General features: G+C 37.5%; 1 protein-coding gene across 1 annotated transcript in view; it reads left to right on the top strand.

Annotated features, from left to right (window-relative positions):
- SPTLC3 (serine palmitoyltransferase long chain base subunit 3) overlaps window positions 1-24,953 on the top strand; it is a 125,934-nt gene that overhangs the window by 20,765 nt on the left and 80,216 nt on the right. Inside the window, exons 3-5 of the mRNA XM_082857724.1 lie at window positions 877-1,059; window positions 7,501-7,655; window positions 8,294-8,442. Coding sequence (XP_082713850.1) covers window positions 877-1,059; window positions 7,501-7,655; window positions 8,294-8,442 — 487 coding nt within the window. The remainder of the gene's footprint in view (window positions 1-876; window positions 1,060-7,500; window positions 7,656-8,293; window positions 8,443-24,953) is intronic.

Here is a 24,953-nt window from a genome sequence, read left to right as displayed (position 1 = left end):
TCAGGTGATATCTAATTGTGATTTAAATTTGCATTCCCTGATGATTAGTGATGTTGAGCACCTTTTCATATAACTGCTAGCCACTTGGATGTCATCTTTGGGAAAATGTCTATTCAGGTTCTCCTCCCATTTTTAATTGGATTATTTGTTTTTTACTTGTATGAGTTCCTTATATATTTTGGGTATTAACCTATTATCAGATATATGGTTTGCAAATATTTTCTCTCATTCTGTAGGTTGCATTTTCATTTCATTGGTCATTTCTTTTGCTGTGCAAAAGCTTTTTGGTTCGATGTAGTCCCACTTGTTTATGTTTTGCTTTTAAAGACCAAGCCAATTGTCATATAAAAAGTCCCACATTGTGGATTATCTGTTTCCTCATGAAGTCATTTACCTGATATTTCTTGTAAAATGGAAGTCAGATATTAGAGCTTGACTAAATTCAGGTCAAATATGTCATCAGTGTATTAAATATTACATCACGACAAGAGCATAGAGTGGTGAGTTGTTCTAACACCTGTGATGTAATTTGATCACCTGGCTGAGGTGTAACCCCAAGTTTGTGTTTGGGGAGTAACTAATAGGGTTATACATTGGCATCTTGCAAAAACCCTATTCCTTATTAATTTTTCACTTAATGGATTTAGAATCTGTTGAGAATTTTTGCCTGAATTAATTATTTCATTAGGATTTGTGAAATAAAATGTACATTGCTGATTACCCTCTTCAATGATCAGTTTCCAATTTTCTCCAAGCAGTTTTTCAAATCTTAAATATGTTCTTTGAAATGTAAAAGGTCAAAAGTCCAAAATTTTTAATATCATACTTTATTGTAATGGAAGAGTAGTAATTTTCCACTTTCTTTTGTCTTTTCAGCAAAATGGAAATTCAAATTTTTATAAGCCAATGGTTGAATCCTTTGAGGAGGCACCTCTACATGTTATGGTTTTCACTTACTTGGGATATGGAATTGGAACGCTGTTTGGCTATCTCAGAGATTTTTTGAGAAACTGGGGAATAGAAAAATGCAATGCAGCCATAGAGAGAGAAAAGCAAAAAGTACGTATGAACACCTCCCTGGGTCTTTGTCAATGCCAATTCTTCTGTAAAGTGTTCTCACAAGTGGTGATGTGTGTACAGATCCTAAAAAGAGTGATACTCTCAGGAACTATCCAGGGTAAATTCTATTCCTCTGCACCCCATAAACCCCCAAACATTCCCTGTGTATTCACGTACTTGTTTTTTACAAACATTTATTGAGCAACTACTATTTGCCAGACTGAACTAAAGGTTTTCTTGTACATTATCATATTTAATTTTTATAACGATCCCATGATATAGATATTAAAATAGCATTTTAAAGGTGAAAAATCAAAATATAAGAGTGAGGACACATGAGTGGAACTTTATTCTGGTCTTCTAGGTGTCAGTTGAGTATTATTTATGTTCTATCCTGGAAGAGGAAAGAGTGTTTGAGTGAAATGTGGGACTTTTATTTCATCTAGGTCAGAGTTTCTCAATTTTGGCACTACTGACATTTCAGACTGGATAATTCTTTGATATGGGAGACTGCCCTGTGCATTGTAGAAATTTTAACAGCATCCCTGACCTTTACCCACTAGATGCAATTAGCACTCTCCCACATACTTGTGACAATGAAAAATGCCTCCAGACATTGCCAAATTCCTCACAGATTGCAAAATCACCCTGTGTAGAACCACTGATCTAGATACTTTCAATAATTAACTTATAAAAATCTACATCATCCCCTTTTCACATAGAGCTAACAGGACAACCTGGAAAATATTAAGAGACCTGTGAGCAGCCTGCATCCTTTTAACATGTTTTCCAAAATTGGTTCAAATGATTTATGATGCCATGAATCTCTTTTTCCTAAAACTTGCTTTGGAATATACGATTGTGGCCATAGATTATTCCACATGATGGAGCCTTGAACACATCTGAACAAAGAACATAGGTAAGGCATGAACTTCAATGTAATGAGAGAACTTCAAATCTTGTAACTTAGTGACTAGTACCCATGGTAAGCTAAACTCTTGTTACAGTAACATAACCATGAACAAATCATGTAGAACACTTATTTTGCAATTACCTTAAGTCAAGCATATCACCTTCAGAAGAAAATCAGGCCCAGCTTTATTATTGTACTCTCTCCTACCTTTAGCAAGTATTTGAGTATATGCTGTCTACCAAGTAATGGAGGCTAATAGAGAAGAAACTATAGGTCTTTCCATGAGAGAATTTGAAGTCTGGTATACAAAACGGACTCACCAGCAAAACAAATGATAAAAAGTGATGATGGGGTGGAAGGTGACAAAGGAAACAGGGATCTGTGCCCTGTGATTCTCTTAAGGAGTCAGGAAGGCATGATATTGGGGCTTGCACGGTGAGCAGGAGTTTGCCTAGTGAGCAAGGGTGAGAAGGAAGACACTCTCTGAAGAGGGCACTGCTTGTGTCAAAGCATTCATTAACTCACTAATCAAGTCAGGTTTGTTTGGAGCATGTATCTTGTGCCAGGCACTGTATTACAGTCTTGGAATATAGGAATAACTAAGGCAGATAATGGTTCTTGCTTTCAGAGAGCTAACCATAAAAAAAAAGCAGTTGCAATGGAATTTGGTAAGAGGTACAATAGCGGTAAGTAGATGACATCAAGGAAGCAAAGAAGAGAAACATTTAACCTGAACTTGGTGTTCAGGGAAGACTTCTGGGAGGAAGAGAAAGTTAAATTGACATCTAAGGGCTAAAGAGTAAGTAGTAAGGCAAAGGGTGAGGCAAGACGAGCTGGAAGGAGTCTTCAGGGAAAAGAAATGTGATGCAAAGTGGCCCAGAGGTCAGAGAAAGCATTGTACATTTAAGGAACCAATGAATTCTAATGACCAGAGTGTTGCGAGCGAGAGTGGGAGCATGTGGGGAGAAAGATTGCTTGAGAGGCAAGCAGGGACCATACTATAATGGGTTTTTATAAGCCATGGGCATTTATTAGAACAATGGGAAGGCATTGAAGGATTTCAGGCAGAGGAATGCAGATTTGCAGATTAGAAAGATCATGTTCACTGCCCTATAAAAAATGGATTTACAGGACAATATAGGGGCCAAAAAAACCAGTTAAGAGGCTGAGGCAGAAGTCCAGTTTGAAAAAAAATCTAGATGAGCCCCTGGGCTGGGACCAGGGTAGTGATAATAGGGATGGTGACAATAGGCGAGGCCAAGAGAGGTTTAAGAGATGGAGTTAGGACTACTCAGCTCTAAGAAAGAAGGAAACCATGCCATTTGCAGCAGCATGGATAGACCTAGAGATTGTCACACTAAGTGAAGTAAGTCAGACAGAGAAAAACAAATATCATACAATATCAGTTATATGTGGCATATAAACAAATGATACAAGTGAAGTTATTTACAAAATAGAAATAGACTCACAGACATAGAAACAAACTTATGGTTATCAAAGGGGAAAGAGCCAGTGAGGGATAAATTAGGAGGTTGGGATTAACAGATACACACTACTATATACAAAATAGATAAATAATAAGGACCTACTGTATAACACAGGGAACTATATTCAATATCTTGTAATAACCTATAATCTGAAAAGAATATATATATATATATATATATATATATATATATATATATGTATAACTGAATCACTTAGCTGTAAGCCTGAAACTAGTACAACTTTATTTATTTCTTTAATGGTGTGTTAGTTTCTGCTTTATAACAAAGTGAATCAGTTATACATATACATATGTTCCCATATCTCTTCCCTCTTGCATCTCCCTCCCTCCCATCCTCCCTATCCCACCCCTCTAGGTGGTCACAAAGCACCGAGTTGATCTTCCTGTGCTGTGCGGCTGCTTCCCACTAGCTATCTATTTTACATTTGGTAGTGTATATATGTCCATGCCACTCTCTCACTTTGTCACAGCTTACCCTTCGCCCTCCCCTTTTTCTCCTTGTCCCTGTTAGGAAGTTATATATAATATATCCGTCACTGTTTTTTTAATGGTTCTCTTAGAATATTTAACACATATATTTAGAATTTAGTTACCATTATTTAGTAACTAGAGTCTTCCCCTGACCAGGAGAAGAATTTAATAAAATTGCACTTTCTTTCTCCCACATACCCATTCTCCATGTTGTCATTTATTTGTGAATTTTTAGTTTCTGTTTCTTTATACTACAAATATAACGCTACTTGGGCTAAACCATCTTCCATCAGTTTCTTCACTCACTATTTTTTCTGGCATCTGTCTTCCTCCATAGTTATTTCATTGTATTATTGAGGTACACGCTCAATTATTATAGAAAAGGGAATTAAACTCAAGACTCCTTACATATATTGGAAAGTTTTTACCTGGATTTTCACATTTGTTTGCTGGTTTGGCTGATTATAGGATTTTAAGTTCAAAATAATTTTCCCTCATACTCTTTTCCACCATTGTCACCTAAGAAAAGTCCGAAGCAGTCTAATTCATATTCCCTTGTCTATAAACTGCCTTTCCCCCTTCTCTGAAGCCTTTTGAGATTCTTCCCTTTGACTTCTGAAATTTAACCAGGATGTAGCTTGGCGTGTGTTTTTCCTTATTTGCTCTATTCAGGACCTGATAGACTATTTACATCTTAGGATTCAAAACTTCCTTCCTCTCTGGAACTTGCCCCTCCTCCTCCTCCTTTTTTTTTAACTTCCTTTTCCTCCTCTTTCACCTCATCTCCTCCTTCTCCTCCTTCCTTCAATCTTGCAAATCCTTCTAGGGAGATATTGGACCTTCTGAATCTGCCCTTCGTATCTCTTGACTTTTCCTCCATATTTTATTTTCTCTGTCCTGGAATGATTAGTCAACTGACTATGCTAGTTTATTAATTTACTTCTCAGCTGTGTTCATTGTACTTTTGAACGTTTAATTTTTTAAAAGGATCCATTGTTTTGTTGTGTCTTTCTAAACACGTTACTTACATATTTTTAAATTCTTTTTCTGTTTGCTCTATGAAGTCTTTTCACTAAATGTCAGTTCTGCTTATTGAATTTGGTGCCTCTTATTGTGCTAGTTTTCCTGTAATAGTGATGACGTTTTGTTTTATGCTCATTTTTTAATTTAGGAATCCTTATTTGCTTACACATTCACCTGTCTTGAGTGATTGTAGAAAGAAAATGGAATGTGTTGCCTGGACCAGGGGCTTGTGTTCTTGCCGTGTGGTCTCCCCACCTCTCTACAGTGGGGTCTTGTTCTTCCAGTCAGTTCTTGCTGCCCATCACAGTGCTTTGTGCTGTGGACAATGCAACTGCTTCTTACTTATTAACCCGATAAAAGAAGAACAAAGAGATATTGCTTCATTAATCACCCAGGGTATCAACTTCTTGTAGTTATCGACTCTTGGCTTTAAGGATCCCTACAGTTAGTGTATGTCCATACCAGTCTTCTCTGCAAATGTTTTAGGCTATGGTTTCCTGTGGTCTTATTTCTGCATTGAGCAGATCTTATTTATGTTCTATCTTTTGTGATCCTTCAATATTTCTGATTCATTGATGATTTATAAATTTATTTTGGTTTTTAAGTATCTACTTTTTGTCATTTCACAGAGCTTTTAGATGATTGGTAGAATACATACAAGCACTGAATCCACTATCTTTATTCAACCTTCCTCTAATTTCTTAATAAGAAAAATTAAATTTAGCCATCCTTACTTTGTGTTTCTCATACTTCAAAGAACTGTCTATAATACAGTTAGTTATCCTTCCCAACAAAAAGGAAAACACAAACATATTTTATTATTATTCTGACCTCAACCCTGGTAGGAGAAACAGCTGTTTCTCAAGAGGAAATAATGATAAAAAAGAAATATAAGGTGAGAACAGAAGCGTCAATGTAGGCACAAATGAAAAACTACGATTGATAATGATTCTTTCTCTCTCTACAAATCCATGATTCTATTTGCTACTGAATGGGCAAGTAGTTAAACCAAAAAAAGAAGGGACAAATTTGGTAGTATTTTTCCAAATTTGGTAGTATTTTTTACAATGTGCCATGGATATGTTCTCTTCAATCCCTTTTAAATACCTATCTCTGCAGCATGATTTATTCAAAAGAGCATTGGTTATAGAACTGGGTACAAATCCCAATCTGTCCACTCAGATTTTCTGACTTTCTGTTGAATTGTCTATAAAAGTAGGATTGATATATCTATAACACTTGGAAAATAAGGTACCCTACAAGCTTAACAGTGGAAAAAGAAAGAGTGTCATATTGTAGAAGAAACAAAGGCATTTTTGTGGCTGCATTATTAGGTTTTGTTCAACCCTCCTATATCCTGCTCCCAAAAATGATTATGTCCTTGTGGCCTGGGGTTCACTTTCACACTTAGCCTTTTGTGTCAGGAAGAAAAATATAGTGAATTGGTCATGTGACGAGTTAAATCTACAGCTAGATAAGGATATACTCCATTGCAGTGCTTCTGTTTTTGCAATATCTAGTCCAGTTTCATTTTTTGGTATAGTTACAAAACTGTGGGAGGCTTACCTGAGACTAGAAGACAGCAACCTTTGGAAGGCATTGACTGCTCCTGAAGAAACCTCACTGGTGCTCAAAGGAATGCGTTGGGGTGAAAATACACCCACACAGAGGCAGGAAGCTCACCGGTAGAGGCAGAGGAATAGGAGAACTGTACCCTCAAAACAGGCCTTCCTCTCTGGACCAGATCTTTTTTTTTTTATTTTATACTGGAGTATGGTTGATTAACAATGTAGTGTTAGTTTTGGGTATACAGCAAAGTGATTCAGTTTTATACATATACATATATCTGTTGTTTTTCAAATTCTTTTCCCACTTAGCTTATTACAGAGTATTGAACAGAGTTCCCTGTGCAATACAGTTGGTCCTTGTTGGTTATCTATTTTAAATATAGCAGAGAATACATGTCAATCCCAAACTCCCAATCTATCCCTCCCCGCAACCCTTCCCCCCTGGTAACCGTAAGTTAGTTTTCTAAGTCTGTGAGTCTGTTTCTGTTTTGTAAATACGTTCATTTGTGTCTTTTTTTTTTTAGATTCAGCATATAAGTGATATTTGTCTTTCTCTGTCTGCCTTACTTCACTTAGTATGATCATCTCCAGGTCCATCCCCGTTGTGGCAAATGGCATTATTCTTGAATTCTAAGAAGGTTCCCAAGCTCAATTCTCCCTCTCGGGAACACTGGGATTCGTTGTCTCCAGCACTCATTTGGGGACTTGTATTTTGCTGTCATTTTTGTTACTTTTATTTGCCACAGGTTTTACCTCCCCCACTAAAAGGTAAGTTCTTTGGAGGTGGAGGACTCACAGAGTTATTTGTGGACCCCACCCAACCCCTTACCCAAGAACCTTGCTCAAAATATTTGCAGATGGAATATTTTCATGGTTCCTCCATGTCTTTTAGTGTTCAATTGCAAATGAACTACAAAAAGCGAGAGACCAAAGGTAAACTTCTGCCTCTGTTGTTACAGGATTTTGTGCCGCTGTATCAAAGCTTTGAGAATTTTTATACACGGAACCTTTACATGAGAATCAGAGACAACTGGAACCGGCCCATCTGCAGTGCCCCGGGGCCTCTGTTTGATGTGATGGAGAGGGTGTCAGATGACTACAACTGGACATTTAGGTGAGGCGGCCACCTGGAGGGGCTTGGTTGAAAGAAATGCTTTCAAGGAAATTCTAGCATGGGCACCAGATCACAGATCTGAAAAAAGCACAAAGCAATAGAACAGCTGCTCTTCCATCATTCAGCCCTTTGCAAGCCCTCATGATGCCAATGGGAGAAGTCAGAGTAATTAAATTGCCAAGGCAGCTTACTTGTATTGCGATTAAAGAGGAATCAGTGGCAGAAGGTGCAGGATACACAGAGCCAGCCGGGAAGAGTCCTTTTCAGCTTTATTGACAAATTGTACCCTCCTACTTCCTGCTGAGGGAGCCAGTGATGACCATGGCTCTTTCTGATTTAGAAAGTCCTTGCTGAAATTTAAACCAGAGCACAGGTGTCACGAAAGCAAGCACCCAAGACAAATCAGGGCTGAGTAACACTCCATGGCCTGGAAACCTTTTCCCAATGCTCTGCCCAGGTTCATTATGAGGTGACTCTCCTCTAAGGACAAATCATTTTGTGGTGACAACAAGGCAAATCAAAAAGAAAAGACGTGACTTGGGCCAAACCTAAGGTCTCTTTGTGAGAGTCTTTTCTGGAGCACTAGGATGATATTAAATGAGAAAGCCCTTTGTATTCACCTGCCCTTCTCTCTGCAGGTTTACTGGAAGAATCATCAAAGATGTCATCAATATGGGTTCCTATAACTTCCTTGGCCTGGCAGCCAAGTACGATGAATCTATGAAAACAGTAAAGGATGTTTTAGAGACATATGGCCTGGGCGTGGGCAGCACCAGACATGAAATGGGTACGTACATTCACTATTTTGAAATTTTTTTCCAGTTGGGTCTCAGATTCCTTGTGGCTACTTCTCAAATCTAGATCATATCTAGACAGTGTGCCTCAAAATGTTGTTATAAAACACAAAAAGGAAAAGGTATATAACGGTCTTTTTGGAAATTTCAAACATTATGCTCTTACTAGGCAGTTTTTAAAGATTTTAATTCTCCAGAGTAAAAAAAAATTGTTCTTTCCTGACCACGTTATCTAAAAAAGCAGCTATAATGCCTCTTCCATCTGGTCCTTTTCTGGGTCTTTTCTTTTCCACTTTTCTTTTCTTTTTAACAGCTTTTTTGAGTTACAATTGCTATTCAAAGAAAACCATTGTACTTATTTAGTATATATAATTTAATGAGTTTGGACATATGCATATACCTGTGAAACCATCACCACAATCAAGGTGATAAACATATCCATTACCTCAGAAAGTGTCATATCGCCCTCCTTTTTATGGTAAGAATGCTTAAATGAGATCGATCCTTTTTTCTATTTTTTCCCCTAAATAAAATTTTATTTTATTTTTACTTATTGAAGTAAAGTTGACTTATAATATTATATCAGTTTCAGGGGAAACCCTAGTAATTCTGTATTTAGAGATCTACCCTTTTAACAAATGTTCAAGGGCACAGTACAGAATTGTTCCAGGAACTGTGTGAAAGGGCAGGTCTCTAGAACTTACTCGTCCTGTGTCACAGAAGCTTCGTACCCATTGAACAACAACTTCTCCTTTGGATTTGGCTCTTTCTCTCACTTTTCTTAATGATGCCTATCACTTATCTTGCTTTTGTACTTGTATATTGCCTGTCTCTGCTCCTGCAACATAAGTTCCATGAAGTGTGGAATGGGTCTTATTGACTTGTGTTGAATGAATGAATGAATGAATGATGAATGAATGAATGGTAAAGATGAAACAGACTGCCTATTTATTTCTCTTTTAGCTGAAACATTTTTCTCTTAGAGGAGTAAGATCTTTGAGAAGGAAACTTCTGCTCCCCTCACTTCCGGGAGGATGAGCAGAGCAAGCTTGTTCCTGTGGCCTGCTTTGCTCTTCCTGGCCCACTCTCTCCTCCTATATTATCTCATGTGTTCCTCACAAAGCCCCATGCTGTGCAGGGCAGGACAGGTGGTGTTATTCCCATCTTCCAGAGGAGGAAACTGAGGACCACAGTGACTCAGTGATGTGCCTATAGTGGCCGATGACCCATCCTAACTCCCGGGGTTGCTCAGCTTTCCTACTAAGCAGTTTCCCAACCAGGATAATACATGCAGAGCTCACTAGGTCAGTTTCAGGCCTAAGAATCAGAGGTAAATCTGCTAAAAATGGATTTACCATTCATGAAAAATGAGACACATGCCTCTCTCAGATAACCCCTTGACAGAAGGCCTTTAAAAGCATGTAATTATTCAGACCTGTGCAATAAATAGCCATTCAGATTGAACAAAATCACCTTCTTATCCACATAGCCAGTAAATACTTAACTAAAACTCCAGAGTGTATAAGTAGTTGCCCAGATTTCTTAGGAAAGACACAGTATCCTTATTTTGACTCATGAGGGCTGGAGAAATAAGCAGGGAGTGGAAGAAAGGTTCTACTCCTTTAGAAGAGCTGGGTCACCCACAAGACCCTACTTGATGGTGGGATCGAGACTGGAAGGACACACCGTCAAAAGAGACACGGAGGCAGCAACCTTTGGGGATGTTGCCTCTGGTGCTGGTGACACCAAATACAAGGGTTGTTCATCAGGAAACACACTCCTAAAGATGAGGACCCCCAACTCACTGAGACAGAACAGTCCCCAGTCACAGCACCAGAAACTAAAGAGAGGCAGCCTGACACAGGCGATGGTTTGCTCCCAGTAAAGACAGATACGGAATAAGGGTCCCTGATTCTGCAGACTCAACAAACCCAGAGAAACCAGGCAGAGACGAAGATCCCTGTTTAGACTGCCTACAGCCTACATGCTTTCTCCACCTACTCATCCTTCTGAATCACTGGGCTTTTAATATTTACTTGCTTCATTGTGAGTTCTCCAGCTCAAGCTCTAGGAAGATTTTAACAGCTTCCAAGGAAACAGTGAGACAGCAAGGTAGAAACCACCCACAGTAATTTTAGGCAAATAGAAGAACTGAAAACAAGAATATAAGCAATCTAAAAATAAATGAATAAACAGGGTACATCTGAAAGTCTTCTGCAAGATAAATGGTAACCTGAACATAGCAGTCAAGAATTGGTAATATAGTTGTTTTTTTTTTAACATCTTTATTGGAGTATAATTTCTTTACAATGGTGTGTTAGTTTCTGCTGTATAGTTTTGAACGCCATTTACTTCAAGATATACAAGTAACTTTTGGAAAATGTATACTACATAGCCTTAAGAAAATATTTAACAGGGCCAATGGACTAACAGTGAAACTTTGGTAATATAGAGGCTTAAGAATTTTTAGTAACCAAAATAGCTTCTTGAGGAACCCAAAGTAAATGTTTAAGGACGTTTAATCACTTAAAATACTTCCTAGAGCTTTTAAAAGTAGTTTCCAATGTTCCAGGGGGAAAAGAACACAGAAATCATATTCCAAAATAGGAAAATTCAATGAAAAAGAAATCAAGAGGAAACACATAAAATATAGTAAAAGGGACTTCCCTGACGGCCCAGTGGTTAAGACTCTGCACTTCCGATGCAGGGTGGGTGAGGGTTCGATCCCTGATCAGAGAACTAAGATCCCACATGCTGCACAGCATGACCACAAATGAAAAGTAACAAGTAAAAAATAAATAAATAAAAATAAAATATAGTAAAAGGATAAAAGATCACATATTTTATTTTTACCAAAAATATATAACTAGAACATATTTGCCTACTAGAAGCAAAGGACTGAGATTTGGTCAAAAACTAAACTCAATTATGTGCTGTAATCAAATATAAATACAACTAAATTAAAGTTATTCCAAAGGACGAAAAGCAGAAAGATAGGTCCCAGCCAGGCACCTGGTTCCACCTCCTCATTGTAACCAACAACAAAATACCCTCAGTGCCCAAGAGGGAGGCCAATTCAGTGGAAGGAGCAGCAAAAAGTGCCCTAGAGTAAGGTTGTTTGCCAAATCTACACCTGCAAATGTTAAAACTAGGCCCAAAATAGAACTGAAAATGACACATTTCCAGACAGATATGTACAGAATTTTAAGTGATATTTTAAGATGTAAAATGATGTGCTACTGTTTACTTTTCTGTACAACTAAAAGATAGCAGAATATGGAATTAGGGGAGGCTTTGACCCTCTTGTGGGTGGATTTAACATTTCACATGCTGATATGGGTGGGATGATTGCGCTTTTCATACATCCTAAATATGAGACAGAGTGAAATGGCAAATCGGAGTCAACATCAAGCATTTAAATATCTGACACATTTTAAATTCCTATCTTCTATACTCATGTTGGTTTTTGTTAGAATGCTCCCTGATACAGGCTCTCTCCCTGAAACTGCATGCCTTATGTGACATCTTTGGTAATTACAACCTAGTTTTGTTTTGTTTTGTTTTAATAATGTTGTTAATGTGTTGTGAAAGATTAGAAATTTTTGAGTTTAGGTGTGTGTGACATTACATTGTGAATTAGGGACCTCTGGAGTGAACAGCCTATCAAGTGTTGAAATTGGTACTCTTTAAGCTGGCTTGCCTTCAAATTTTTAGCTGCAAAGTCTGTAGATTAACTGTCTTAGCTGAAAAACCCTAGAATAACTACTATAATTTGTTTAGAAGCAGATTCTAAAACTACATGGATGTTTAGATTTTTAGCACTAAGATTGAGAGTTGTGTAAAAATTGTTCATAATGTCTGAAGAGTAACATCAAACAATCAGTAGCATCTTCAGGAATTCCCTGGTGGTCCAGTGGTTAGGACTCAGCGCTTTCACTGCCAAGACCCAAGTCTGATCCCTGGTCAGGGAACTAAGATCCCACAAGCTGCTTAGCCTGGCCTAAATAAATAAGTAAATAAAATGAAAAAAACAATCAGTAAAACTTCATTATGCAAGATATTTCTATATATGATCTTTGCGTTTCGTTACTGGAAAGAATTATTTAATTTTGCTGTATGTGGAAGGTGTTTGTTTGAATATATTGATTTAACAATGGAAGACGTTCATGCAGCCACCCCTAATGCAAAGTCAATGCAGAATTGCTTGTTCTTCCTTCATATGAATTAAGCTTTAAGTGAAGAATAAACTGAAACTTTAAAGATAAATAAACAAACAACCTAAAGGTGTGGTGCAAATGCAAACAGAAAGAAAAGCAGAAGTTAAGCTTAGTGTATGAATTATTAAACATAAGGAGAGATTCACCTTATAAAAATTATGTGGAGAGCCCATAATGAAGATTGATGCAACTCCTATAGCCTCTGTGCATTAAGTAACACAGCAGAGACATATATGGCTCTTTATTTTTCTATACAAACTGGAAATTAGTAGGACAATGAATTATGGGAGGCTTGAAAAATCATATGGGTCAACTTAACATACTTGATTAAAAACAAAAGTGAGAAAAATAAAAAGTGAGATAGTGATAGGAAACCCTAAAGTTCCTCCCAGTCCTTGAAAAATGAAGAAGACAAAAAAATAAGCAAATAAAGACACAGAAGACATTAACAATGTAATTGTTGAGTTTAGTTTAATATTTATATATTGAATGCTGAACTTTAAAACATATTACCAGTAGACGATATCTTTTTAAATATTTATCGAATTTTCATATAAATTTACTATATATTATGCACAAAGAAAACCTCACTGAATTCCAAAAAGTGAAATCTACATAGGTCACATTCTTGGACCACTGTGAAATAAAGCTAAAAATTAATACCAAAATTAGAAATGAACCCTTTTTAAAAATCACTTGAAACTTTTAAAGCTCTCTCATAAGTAACTCTTGAATCAACAGGCAAATGAAGTTACAGTTACATCATGTTTAGAAACTAACAATTATGAGAACACCATAGGATCCAACTAGTTGTGTACTCAGAGGAAAATGTGTATTCTTACTTTACTAAAGAAGTAAGATCGAAGCTCGTAAACTAACAACCAATGGAGTAAGGAATAAGAGGAAAGCAAAAGTATTACACTATTAAAGATATAAACAGGAACTTATAAATTAGAGAAGAGTAATTTCTATTGGGCTGAGGCATCTAAATTTTAATAAGTCACTAGAGGTGATTCTGATGACCAGCCAGAGTTGACAACCACTAAGCTAGCATAACCCTGATCCCAAAATTTGACAAACGAGCATTTAATAAAAGGAAAATTATAAGACAATATTACTTGGGAAGAAAATTATACAAGAAATTGACATTGCAAATTCAACAGTATAGTCAAATAACATGATACCATGATCAAGTGGTTCTATGCAGGGACTATAAGGATAGTGAGTTCAATAAGAAAATTTGTAACCTTGAAAGATCCAAGAAGGAAAACATATGATTATCTTGATAGATGTCACTAAAACATTTATAAAATTCAATATCCATTCCTTATAAAACTTTTAATAGAATAAAAATAAGAGATTCTTGAATGGAATAAAAAATATCTACTTCAAACAATGAGACTTGTACTACACTTTGTGATGAAACTTCTAGTTACTAGAAGTTTTCACTTTGAGTCAGGGAAAAGATGAAGATGTGTTTTTACCACCATTTTAATAACCTTTGGAAGTACTAAGCAATATAATTATTCATTTATATTTTACTCCTTACATCAATAAATATTTATTGAATAACTACCATGTGACAAAATAAGAAATATATGTGCAATAAAAGAAGAGGTGATCTAACCATTATTTGTAGACGATCTGGTTGTTCCTTTCTCTATTTTTTAAACCATGATCTGTGAGTAGTAAAGTGATTCTCAGAAGGGGCTGCTCTTGAGGCCACTGTAGAGATGAGGGGCTGCTGAGCAGGAGGGACAGAGTTTTAGTCCATTTTCTTCCATTTTACATATTAAACTATCAAGAATTTATTAGAAATAATAAGCATTTAATAAAGAATTCAATAAAGAGCTACATTCAAAAACCACTAATTTTTAAAATTCAGAAAGTCTATAATCAACAATCAATAAGAGGATATACTGGGGAAAATAATATTATTAGTAAATATGAGGGAAAATGGCACAGACCTAGGGAATAAGCTTATTTTGAAAATGTTGGGTTTTTGTTTTTGTTTTTACATCTTTACTGGAGTATAATTGCTTTACAATGGTGTGTTAGTTTCTGCTTTATAACAAAGTGAATCAGTTATACATATACATATGTTCCCATATCTCTTCCCTCTTGAGTCTCCCTCCCTCCCACCCTCCCTATCCCACCCCTCTAGGTGGTCACAAAGCACCAAGTTGATCTTCCTGTGCTGTGCGGCTGCTTCCCACTAGCTATCTATTTTACGTTTGGTAGTGTATATATGTCCATGCCACTCTCTCACTTTGTCACAGCTTACCCTTCCCCCTCCCCATATCCTCAAGTCCATTCTCTATAGGTCTGTGTCTTTATTCCTGTCTTACCCCTAGGTTATTCATGACATATTTTTTTCTTAAATTCCATATATATGTGTTAGCATATGGTATTTGTCTTTCTCTTTCTGACTTACTTCACTCTGTATGACAGACTCTAGGTCCATCCACCTCATTACAAAATGTTTAGAACCTATTTGAAGAAAACTAAGATTTTTATAAAAGATCTAAAATAATACTTGAAAGAAACAGAGAGAGACACCAATATCCTAGAAGGGAATGGCTCAGTATTACAATTCGATCAAATCTTCCTTAAAATGAATATGTAAATTGAACACAATCTAGTGACATTAATAGACAAGATGGGTGGTGGGAGGTCTCAACCAAAAGTCTAGAGACAGTTTGGTCCACTCATCTGTATATAAAAAGAACAACATTTCAAATCAGCTAGAAGAGGATCAATTATATCACAATTAGTTTTGTGATAACTGGCTGATCATATAAGGAAATAAGCCAGATTCCTATCTCATGCATTGTATCTAGGTAAGTTACACTTAGGTAAATTGCAAATGCATTTGCAATTGCAATGCAAAAACAAAAGCAATCACCGCCAGAAATAACTATATAAATAAAATTGAAACTGAGTGAATGACTAAATGGATGAATGAATGAACAAATGAACAGAATAAAACTACTCAGACAATTCAAATACAAGATGCACTTGTGTGTGTTCCTTGGTAAAGGCCCTCCTAGAAATATCAGACTACATCTCCCTTTATGTGAGCAATGCTTGTGTCTTAGTCCATTTGGGCTGATATAACAAAATACCACAGACTGAGTGGCTTATAAACAACAGAAGTGTATTCCTCACCTTTCTGGAGGCTGAAAGTCCAAGATCAGGGAGCTAGCATGGTCAAGCGGGGCCTCTTCTGTGTTACAGACTTCTCCTTGTATGTGTCCTCACATGGCAGAAGGGGTGGGCTAGCTCTTTGGGTCTCTTTTGTAAGGGCACTAATCCTATTTATGAGGGCTCCATCCTCAAGACCTAATCACCTCCCAAAAACCCCACCTCCAAATGCCATCATTTAGGACATTAGGTTTTCAATATATGAATTTTGGGGGGACACAAACATTCAGACCACAGCAGCCTCTTCTCTAGCTTGTCACTTCTGATCACCCCCTCCATTCTACAACCCATAATGACCTCCAGTCTTTCCAGCAAAACTCACCTCACCTGGCAAGATGCCCTCTTACATGACAGGAATGCATTTTAAATGATGCTCAGGCTCACTCCTTGCAACACAGGCCACTCAGGTCCATGGAAAACAGGCACTCTCCCTGTTAGGAGAGACAGCTTGTTCCCAACCCAACCAGTAGCCACAGCTGTTTGCCCTTCAGATTTCACAAGCCTGATTCAGACAGTAGTCTACTGTGTACTCACACTCCAGGGAACCAGAGAAAGCTCTCCCAGAAACATGGAGGGAAAAGATCCAACAAAATGAAAAATTTAAGCTGCTGTACAAAACAAAACAAACAAACAAAAGCCAACAACAATGTCAACAAAGTTAAAAGTCAAAGAACAAAATTAGAAAAAATTATTCACATATATTTAACAAAATGTTAATATTCTTAACGTGTAAAGACGCTTACAAATCAAAAGGAAAAGAACATCCCAGTTTAAGAAGTGGGCCAAGATTTTGACAAAGTTCAAAACAGGCAAAACTACAGAGTAGGATAGTGTGATGTCCCTCAACCTTTTTTTTCATTATCACTTCCTCTCATGACACTTGAATACCACAGATACACTATATATTTGTTTATGTAGTACATGGATATCTCTGCTTTACACATAAATAGAGTAAGATATTCCCCCTCCAAAAACCAATTTTCACCTCTTTGAAAGCAATATCACCCCTGTTTAGAATGCGTAAGTTACCTTTGGGGGAGGTGGATGGTGACCAAAGAGGGCAAAACTGTTCATATTGGTTTTTTTTAACCTTGATACAGTTATGTGAGTTCACTGTATGAAACTTCATAGAGCTCCATATGTACAATTTGTTTCCCATTTTCTATGTATGTTCTAGTTTAAATGAAAGTTTTACTTTTAAAAGTAGATCCAGTACATAAATGGACAATTAAGGAAAATAAATAAATATAAATGGGCAATGAGCTTGTGGAAAATACTCTGCCCCTTAAATAATCAAAAACTTATTAAGTCACAGAGTTACCATTTTCACCTAATTGGCAAAATAATATCCCAAAGTTTCAAAGGAGTGAAGAAAAGGGCACCCTTATATACTATTGACAGAGTAAATTGCAGGGCAATTTGAAAATGTATCAACTGCAAGCCATTTAACTCAGCAATTCCATTTTGAGAAATTTTGCTTTGAAAATTTTGAGTAAGTATTCAATGATGTATGATCGAGAATAATCATTGCATTGTATTTGATAATAGAAAAATTGGGGAAATGAGGCATTTCCAGCAAGGAAAGTGATTGAATATACTTGGTAGATCTGTTTAACATAATATTATTTAGCCATACAAAGTTATAATGTAGTTGCTCAGCACCATGATTTAGAGCAAAGGCTCTGGGATGAGGCTGCTGGGATTCAAATCCTAGTCCTTACTTTTAACTAGCTAGGGCCTGAGATAAACTATTATATACACCTTCCTAGTCTTCAATTTTCTCTTCTGTAAAATGGAAAGTACATTGTTAATTAACTTATATACAAAACAAAAACAGACTCACAGACATAGAGAACAGACTTGTGGTTGCCAAGGGGGAGGGGAGGTGGGGGAGGGAAGGAGCAGGAGTTTGGGATTAGCAGATGCAAACTATTATATATAGAATGGATAAACAATAGGGTCTTACTGTATAGCACAGGGAACTATATTCAATAGCTTGTGATAAACCATAATGGAAAAGAATATGAAAAAGAATGTATATATATGTATAACTGAATCATTTTGCTGTACAGCAGAAATTAACACAACATTGTAAATCAACTATACTTCAATAAAAAAAGAAAATACATTGTTAAGAGACTAAAACAAGAGCAGTATGTATATTATGAGTCCACTTTTTAAAATATATTTTACATGAATATCTGTATTGATAAAGATGGTTATATTTTATTGTGTAGTATTTTCTATTTTTTCCACAATGACCTCACATTTTTTGGTTTAATTATTTCCTTAAAAGTCACCAGGAGCCTAAGATGAGGGCACAGTCTTATGGAAATCGTTCTAGTACTTCTAAGACATTACCACTGAATCAGTCTGACCAGATTTTTTCAGTGTACTGGAGGGTTTCTGCTGCAGGTTATGTGGATTTTTTACCTTCAACCAGTGGTTTTCAAACTTTAGCTCACATTAGAATCACCTGCAGGGCTTGGAAAAACATAGATTGTTGGGCCCACCTACAGAGTTCCTGATGCAGTCAGTCTGGAATAGGACCCGAGATTTTGCATTTCTAACAAATTCCAAGGTGATATTGATGCTGCTGCTCTGGGGACCACACTTTGGGAACCACTGGAAACTATCTAGCATGGCTGACTTTCTTGACCAAATTTTCAAACATTTTTCAAAATGCAATGGTCTTTCACTTTGTGTGGAATGAATACCACATATACCTGGGGGATGGAGCTTATAAATAAAAACTGGAAAGTAGGTAAGATACACCCATAAATCAGTGAAGCAATTTGATTTTTATCTCTGAGCCTATTCTGACACACATTGCTGGTCCAGATTTCCAAATTTAGGAAAGAATAAACTCAGGCAAACTAGAGAGAAGCTTTTGTTTCTGTTTGTTGATGGAAAGAATCAATAAACAATCTAATAGCAGGAATAGAAAAGAGTTTTATTCCAGCCCAACTGAGGACTATAGCCAGCCTGGGAGACACAAATTCAAGAAGCACTAGAATTGTATCCCTCCAGACTATGAAATGTGGGAGGCTTATAAAAGCAAAAACTGCAAGGTTCCAGTTAGTTACATGAGTTTTTTTATCAAGAATTATAACTAGAACTGGCAAGAGGTAAGGGTGTTTTTAAGTAAGGATTGATTGAGGTCTGAAATGGTTGCGTAGTTACAAGGGCAGACCGTGAGACCATAAGTTTGCAGCTGGCAGCTCTTAGCTGATATTGTTTTCAGGATGGTTGGTGGTGTCCTTGAGTTTGATAAAGTTCAGAAAATTCAAGTCTCAGTGATGCGGGAACACGTCTGAAACCACATCCACAATAGCTGCCTGGCTCCATTTTAGATGCCTGAACTACAGTTACTCCATTTTTTTTTTAATGCATTCTTTTTCTAAATGGTTAAATCAGATGTACAATGCATGTTTGACAGGCCAGAGACAGATTGTTCTAGGTAGCATGAAGTTTGTTAAATCATGTATAAGCCAGAATGATTTCTCTATACCTCAATATGTAGAAATTTCTTCCTTCACTTTCTCCCCTCTTCTCTGCTTTTGGTCAACAAGGAAGTGTAGCTTCTTGGTCTTTCTTTCCCTAAGCACTGGATGGTTAAAAGTGGATGTCTAGTAACAGTACATTATCTAAATCTATATGCTCTATAAGTGCTGCCAGAGTTTCACCTAGCAACTGTTAGTCAGAAGTTCACTTCTAAGAAAACAAACTCATGGGACGCCAGAAGACTAATTCTGTGCCAGTGAAAGATCATTTCTACGTGGAGACTTTTTTCCTTTGAGAAGGAAAGCCTTGTGCTTGAATCATCACATCAGGAAAACCTGATTAGTACATCTACCTAAAAACTGCCTAGTTGAGAACCTTCTTTCAAATTATAGTTGCAATTTCAAGAAGTAGGCTTGAAATATTTTTCATCTTAAAAACGTCAGAAAGAACACACTTAGGAACACTTAGGAATCAATGAAACTGGATATAATAGGATATTATTTTCCATTCTCAGGTTTTGGATGTGATTTTCACGTTAGTTATGTACAAATTTCCTGAAATTGCTATTTCTCAGTTTGAGAACATTGTTCTTAGCCGTTAGACAGTGTGTCTCCCTCTTTCTCTACATGACAAGTTCTCTGCTACTGTTTCATTCAGAGTACTTAGACTCTTCTTGGGTTTCTTTCTCAAACCTTTGTGCCTAGATTCCAGGAATGTGCAACCTTGCTGACCTAAATATTGAAGAAGGGGTCAGCCTCAATTTGCAAAATGTGTAACTTAAAACATATTTCAAATAAATATCAGCTTCAAATTCCTAAGGAAATCGCAGTTTCTAAGAAATTGCTACCAAGTAGAGATCTTGCTTCCTTTTTTAAAAAAAGCAATTTTAATTGACAGGATTTTATGCAAATTAATGTTATAAATATGCTTTAAAGCAGTGGATTCAGTTAAATAGGCTATAAAGGTCTCCATCTCAATTAGTATTACCTTCTTAATTTACACAGCAAAACCTTTATTCATAGACAGTGCCAGCTCCTTTCAGACTAAATTGTTGTAAATTCTGATCGATGAGATTTCATTGCATTTCTCTCAAGCCTTTTTATTTTCCTTTAAGAATATTTGTAAAGGAAGGTGGACCCTCAGGGGAATAGTTTGGGAGGAGGAAAATGAAAGTGTATCTTGGTTTCTGAAAGCCTTTTGGCAATTTCCTGATACCTGTTATAATTCTGACAAGGTAATTGCCCTTCTCTTGAGAGTGATAGAAATTACAGCACAGCCAAATTTCAACTAGCAGAGATATTTCTGCAAGTGAAGAATTTGGCCCTGTAGGTTCAACAAGGCCAAGCAAACATGACAACTTAACAAGATATGCCAGTGATTTTACATAAGTATAATACTTGCCAGCAGGGTAACACCTGGGATGATCGAAAAAAGTTGAAACTCACAGACTTCCAGAATACGTAGATCATCTACCACTTCCCTTCACCTAGAAAAAAACCATAAGATACATGAAGACTAGAGTTTTTTTTTTTTTTTCGGTACGCGGGCCTCTCGCTGTTGTGGCCTCTCCCTTTGCGGAGCACAGGCTCCGGACGCACAGGCTCAGCGGCCATGGCTCACGGGTCCAGCCGCTCCGCGGCATGTGGGATCCTCCCGGACCAGGGCACGAACCCTTGTCCCCTGTATCGGCAGGCGGACTCTCAACCACTGCGACACGGGAAGCCCTCCTTTACTAAATTTAAACTAAAAATCCTGTTACATCCAAATATACTAAGGATATAGATTAACTTTCATAGGCATCAGTACCTGTGTATATCCTTTAACCACTGGTAATATCAAACAATAATTAGTTTCAAGGCTGCCAAGAACAAAGAGCTTTATTTTGTGTGTTAAGAGTTGTAATTCAGAAAATGCAGATTCGGGTAAAACCGAAAGAGTGGGGGACTTCCCTCGTGGCGCAGTGGTTAAGAATCTGCCTGCCAATGCAGGAGACACGGGTTCGATCCCCGGTCAGGGAAGATACCACATGCCGTGGAGCAACAAAGCCCGTGCACCACAACTACTGAGTCTGCGCTCTAGAGCCCACAAGCCACAACCACTGAGCCGGTGCGGCCCAATAACTGAGGCCCATGTACCCTAGAGCCAACGCTCCACAACAAGAGAAGCCACCGCAATGAGAAGCCTGCGCTCCACAACAAAGAGTAGACCCAGCTCGCCGCAACTAGAGAAGCTTGCAGCAATGAAGACCCAACGCAGCCAAAAAAAAAAAAACAACCCAGAAGAGTGTTCTGAGGAAGGGAAAGAGTTATCTCTCTAGAGTCACACATGCTGAATCTGAACCTTGGCTCTAGACTTACTAACTGCATGACCTTGGGCAAGTGAACTAAACTCTCAGGCTTTGGTGTACTTACCTATAAAAGGAGATAACAGCAGTACCAACTTCAAAAATTTGTATGACAATTAATTGAGATAAAGCTTGAAATGTTTCAGCAGGGTAGGTTGTCATGTTGTTAAGTAGGTGGTCTGCACTTATTAGCTCTATCTCCTTTGGGTAAGTGGCGTCACTTCTGCATCTATTTCCTCACTGATAAGGACCAGGATGCCTATTTTATAGAGAGTGTGGAGGTGTAATGATTAAATAACTATATACATAAGTGGACCCTCATTATAAGTTGCTTCATTCCCCCTCCTTCATCTATCTTTGTTTCCAGAGGTGGGTTTTTTGTACTTGAACATTCGTTACTAATTTTTTTTTTGGCTGTATTGGGTCTTCGTTTCTGTGCGAGGGCTTTCTCTAGTTGTGGCAAGCAGGGGCCACTCTTCATCGCGGTGCACAGGCCTCTCACTATCGCAGCCTCTCTTGCTGCGGAGCACAGGCTCCAGACGCGCAGGCTCAGTAGTTGTGGCTCACGGGCCTAGTTGCTCTGCGGCATGTGGAATCTTCCCAGACCAGGGCTCGAACCCGTGTCCCCTGCATTGGCAGGCAGATTCTCAACCACTGCGCCACCAGGGAAGCCCCAGAGTTGGGTTTTTAAAGTGAGAGAATCAAACATGAATTAGCTCTGTACAGTAGTACAGTAGATAATAGTATTATATCAATGATAATAGTACTGGCGTTACATAAGAGAGTGCCCTGTTTTTGGGAAATACAGAGTGAAATATTTAAGAGAAGAGGGGGCATTATGATCGTAATTTATTAAATAGTTCAGCAAAAAATTTCATATAATTGTATATATTATATATAATTATATACACACGTGTGTGCGTATATATATATATACACACACATAGAGAGAGAGAATGATATTTAATGAAATGTACTAAAATGATAACATGGGGAATCTGGATGAAAAGTATTTGGAGATTCTTGGTACTATTCTTGGAACTTTTTAGTAGGTCAAAAATTACATCAAAACAAAATGTTAAAGAAAAAAAAGAAGGGTGAAACATGACTCTATTGAGTATGTGGTCAGAGGTGAGGTAAAGGTCATCATTTGGTCCACTTAAAAATTCTTCTCTTATCAAGATGATTTGTGAGAGGAAAGCTCATCATAATTACATATCCACGCCTCAAGGTTTTTATTTGCATCGGATTCTAATTATCTATTAACGTTTTAACCTGCCAAGAGATGGCAAGTGGTTTGCTAAAAATAAAGGCCTGGGAAGTTGGGCAGGTAAAAATTGTTTCTGCTGTTTTACTGAACTTCATCAGGATGGGTGATCTCTTGACCCAGCACTGGTGGCCTCTGCTCAGCGTGACAGTGTGTTCTAGACCCATTTCAGACAACCCATCTGGCTTCAAGACTTTTCTCTGAATGTTTCACAGGAAAACAAAGGTACTCAAGAGGCTTAGTAGCTCTGTAACCCCTACCAGACTGTACACAAGCGGAATAAGCAGAAGAACAGGGTATTCTAAGTGCTTTTGGGTGAAGAGCTGAAAGGTGGACTCCTTTGGGCAGAAGGGTTGATGCTGATTTTAATGCAGGAATCACCAGTTCAAGCAAAGTGGCTCAGAAGTGGGCTGAGAGCCATAGCACAGTAGGAACAGCCAGATGAAATGGCTGGCATGTTGCCACAATAAATGACCACCTACTCCTAGGTCACATCTAAGCCACAATCAACAAACAGGATATTCTGGACGAAAAGAGACTACTGTCACAGTTTGGAAATTAGTCTTCACATGTGCTACACAGGAAGAATAGGTGGTTGTGAAACAGGCTTGTTAATAACACCTACACCCTTTACTATTAATCAGTGTCAATATGAAGGCCGATATCAGTAAAAAATCAGCTGAAATGTAGAGTTCATAAGCATAATATTGCTACTTTTTCCTGAGTCTGATTTTTATTGATTTGACTGATGGTGGCATACCCTGTGCTTGGCATGTGAAAATACTGCTGAGAGATCTGGCAAGAGGATACACCCAGCTTGTATTTATTCTTTTATTCACAAAGCAGATTTTCAGTATCCACTGGATAAATAAACCTTCAGGATAAGAACAAGTGTCAACATATGCACAACACTGAAATTCAGAGATCCATTCTCACCAGCCTATATGTGACTTTCAGAGACTAAAGAAAAAAACAAAAGTCACAGAGAAATAAAGATTATTGTGGATATATTTGTACCTTCAGTTAGAACTATAGCTCTGCTTTCTTGAGATTTAAAAAAAAGGCCCACAGTTATATGTCAGCAACAAAATGTTGAATATGATTTCTAGAAGTTCTCAAGTACTCAGACCACCAAGGGCAAACTTGACAGAACGCAGGCATCTCCATTCAATCAGGATATAGCTTGAATGTTTGTAGAAACAAGCTAGTTAAGTTTCTAGTGACAGTTTTGTTTCCACAAGGTCCTTCTACATTTTCATTTCTTTTTTCTTCAGTTTTAATATTTTTTATTGAAGTATAGTTGATTTACAACGTTGTGTTAATTTCTGCTGTACAACAAAGTGATTCAATTATACATATTTTTTCAGTTTTGACATTTTTTATTGAAGTATAGTTGATTTACAATGTTGTGTTAATTCCTACATTTTTATTTCTTGAATTTGAGGAACAGGAGGCAGAAAGCAGCAGTCCATTAATATGAAAGAGACATATTATCTATTCTTCCTTAAAAACCCCACCCCATCCCAGACCAGCCCAGTCTAACGTTGCAAGGCATGGCTTCTTAGAGTAGAAAATATCCAGCCATCCTGGGAATCTCTCATATCTGTTGATGAAATCTGAGCTATGAACACTAAACAGAGAAACTCCATGATCATGGGGTTTGGGAGTGGGAACTATTATTTTCTACAAATTGAAGGTAAGCCCCTAGATGCAAAACAACTGACAACTCGTAACCCAGCTGTGAGACATCCATTTGTAGAAACTGATATATTTGAAAATTACTTTACTAACCACCTGACCACTGGAAATCCAGAAGAAGGCTGGTTTCTGGAGACCTAATCTGGTCACCTGCTTTCCCCCACCTTCTCCCTCTCTTTAAGTCAAGATAATGAAAGAGACCCCGTAGAGGGGGATTCCTCAGGCTGTTCTTGGACACACCCATGTCTAATTAGTTGGTTGGCTGTTTAA

Source organism: Leucopleurus acutus (assembly GCF_964270905.1).
Source record: "Leucopleurus acutus genome assembly, chromosome: 16".
Classification (NCBI taxonomy): Eukaryota; Metazoa; Chordata; class Mammalia; order Artiodactyla; family Delphinidae; genus Leucopleurus; species Leucopleurus acutus.
Note: the sequence above shows the minus strand (reverse complement) of the source record. Positions and strands in the feature narration are given on the sequence as shown.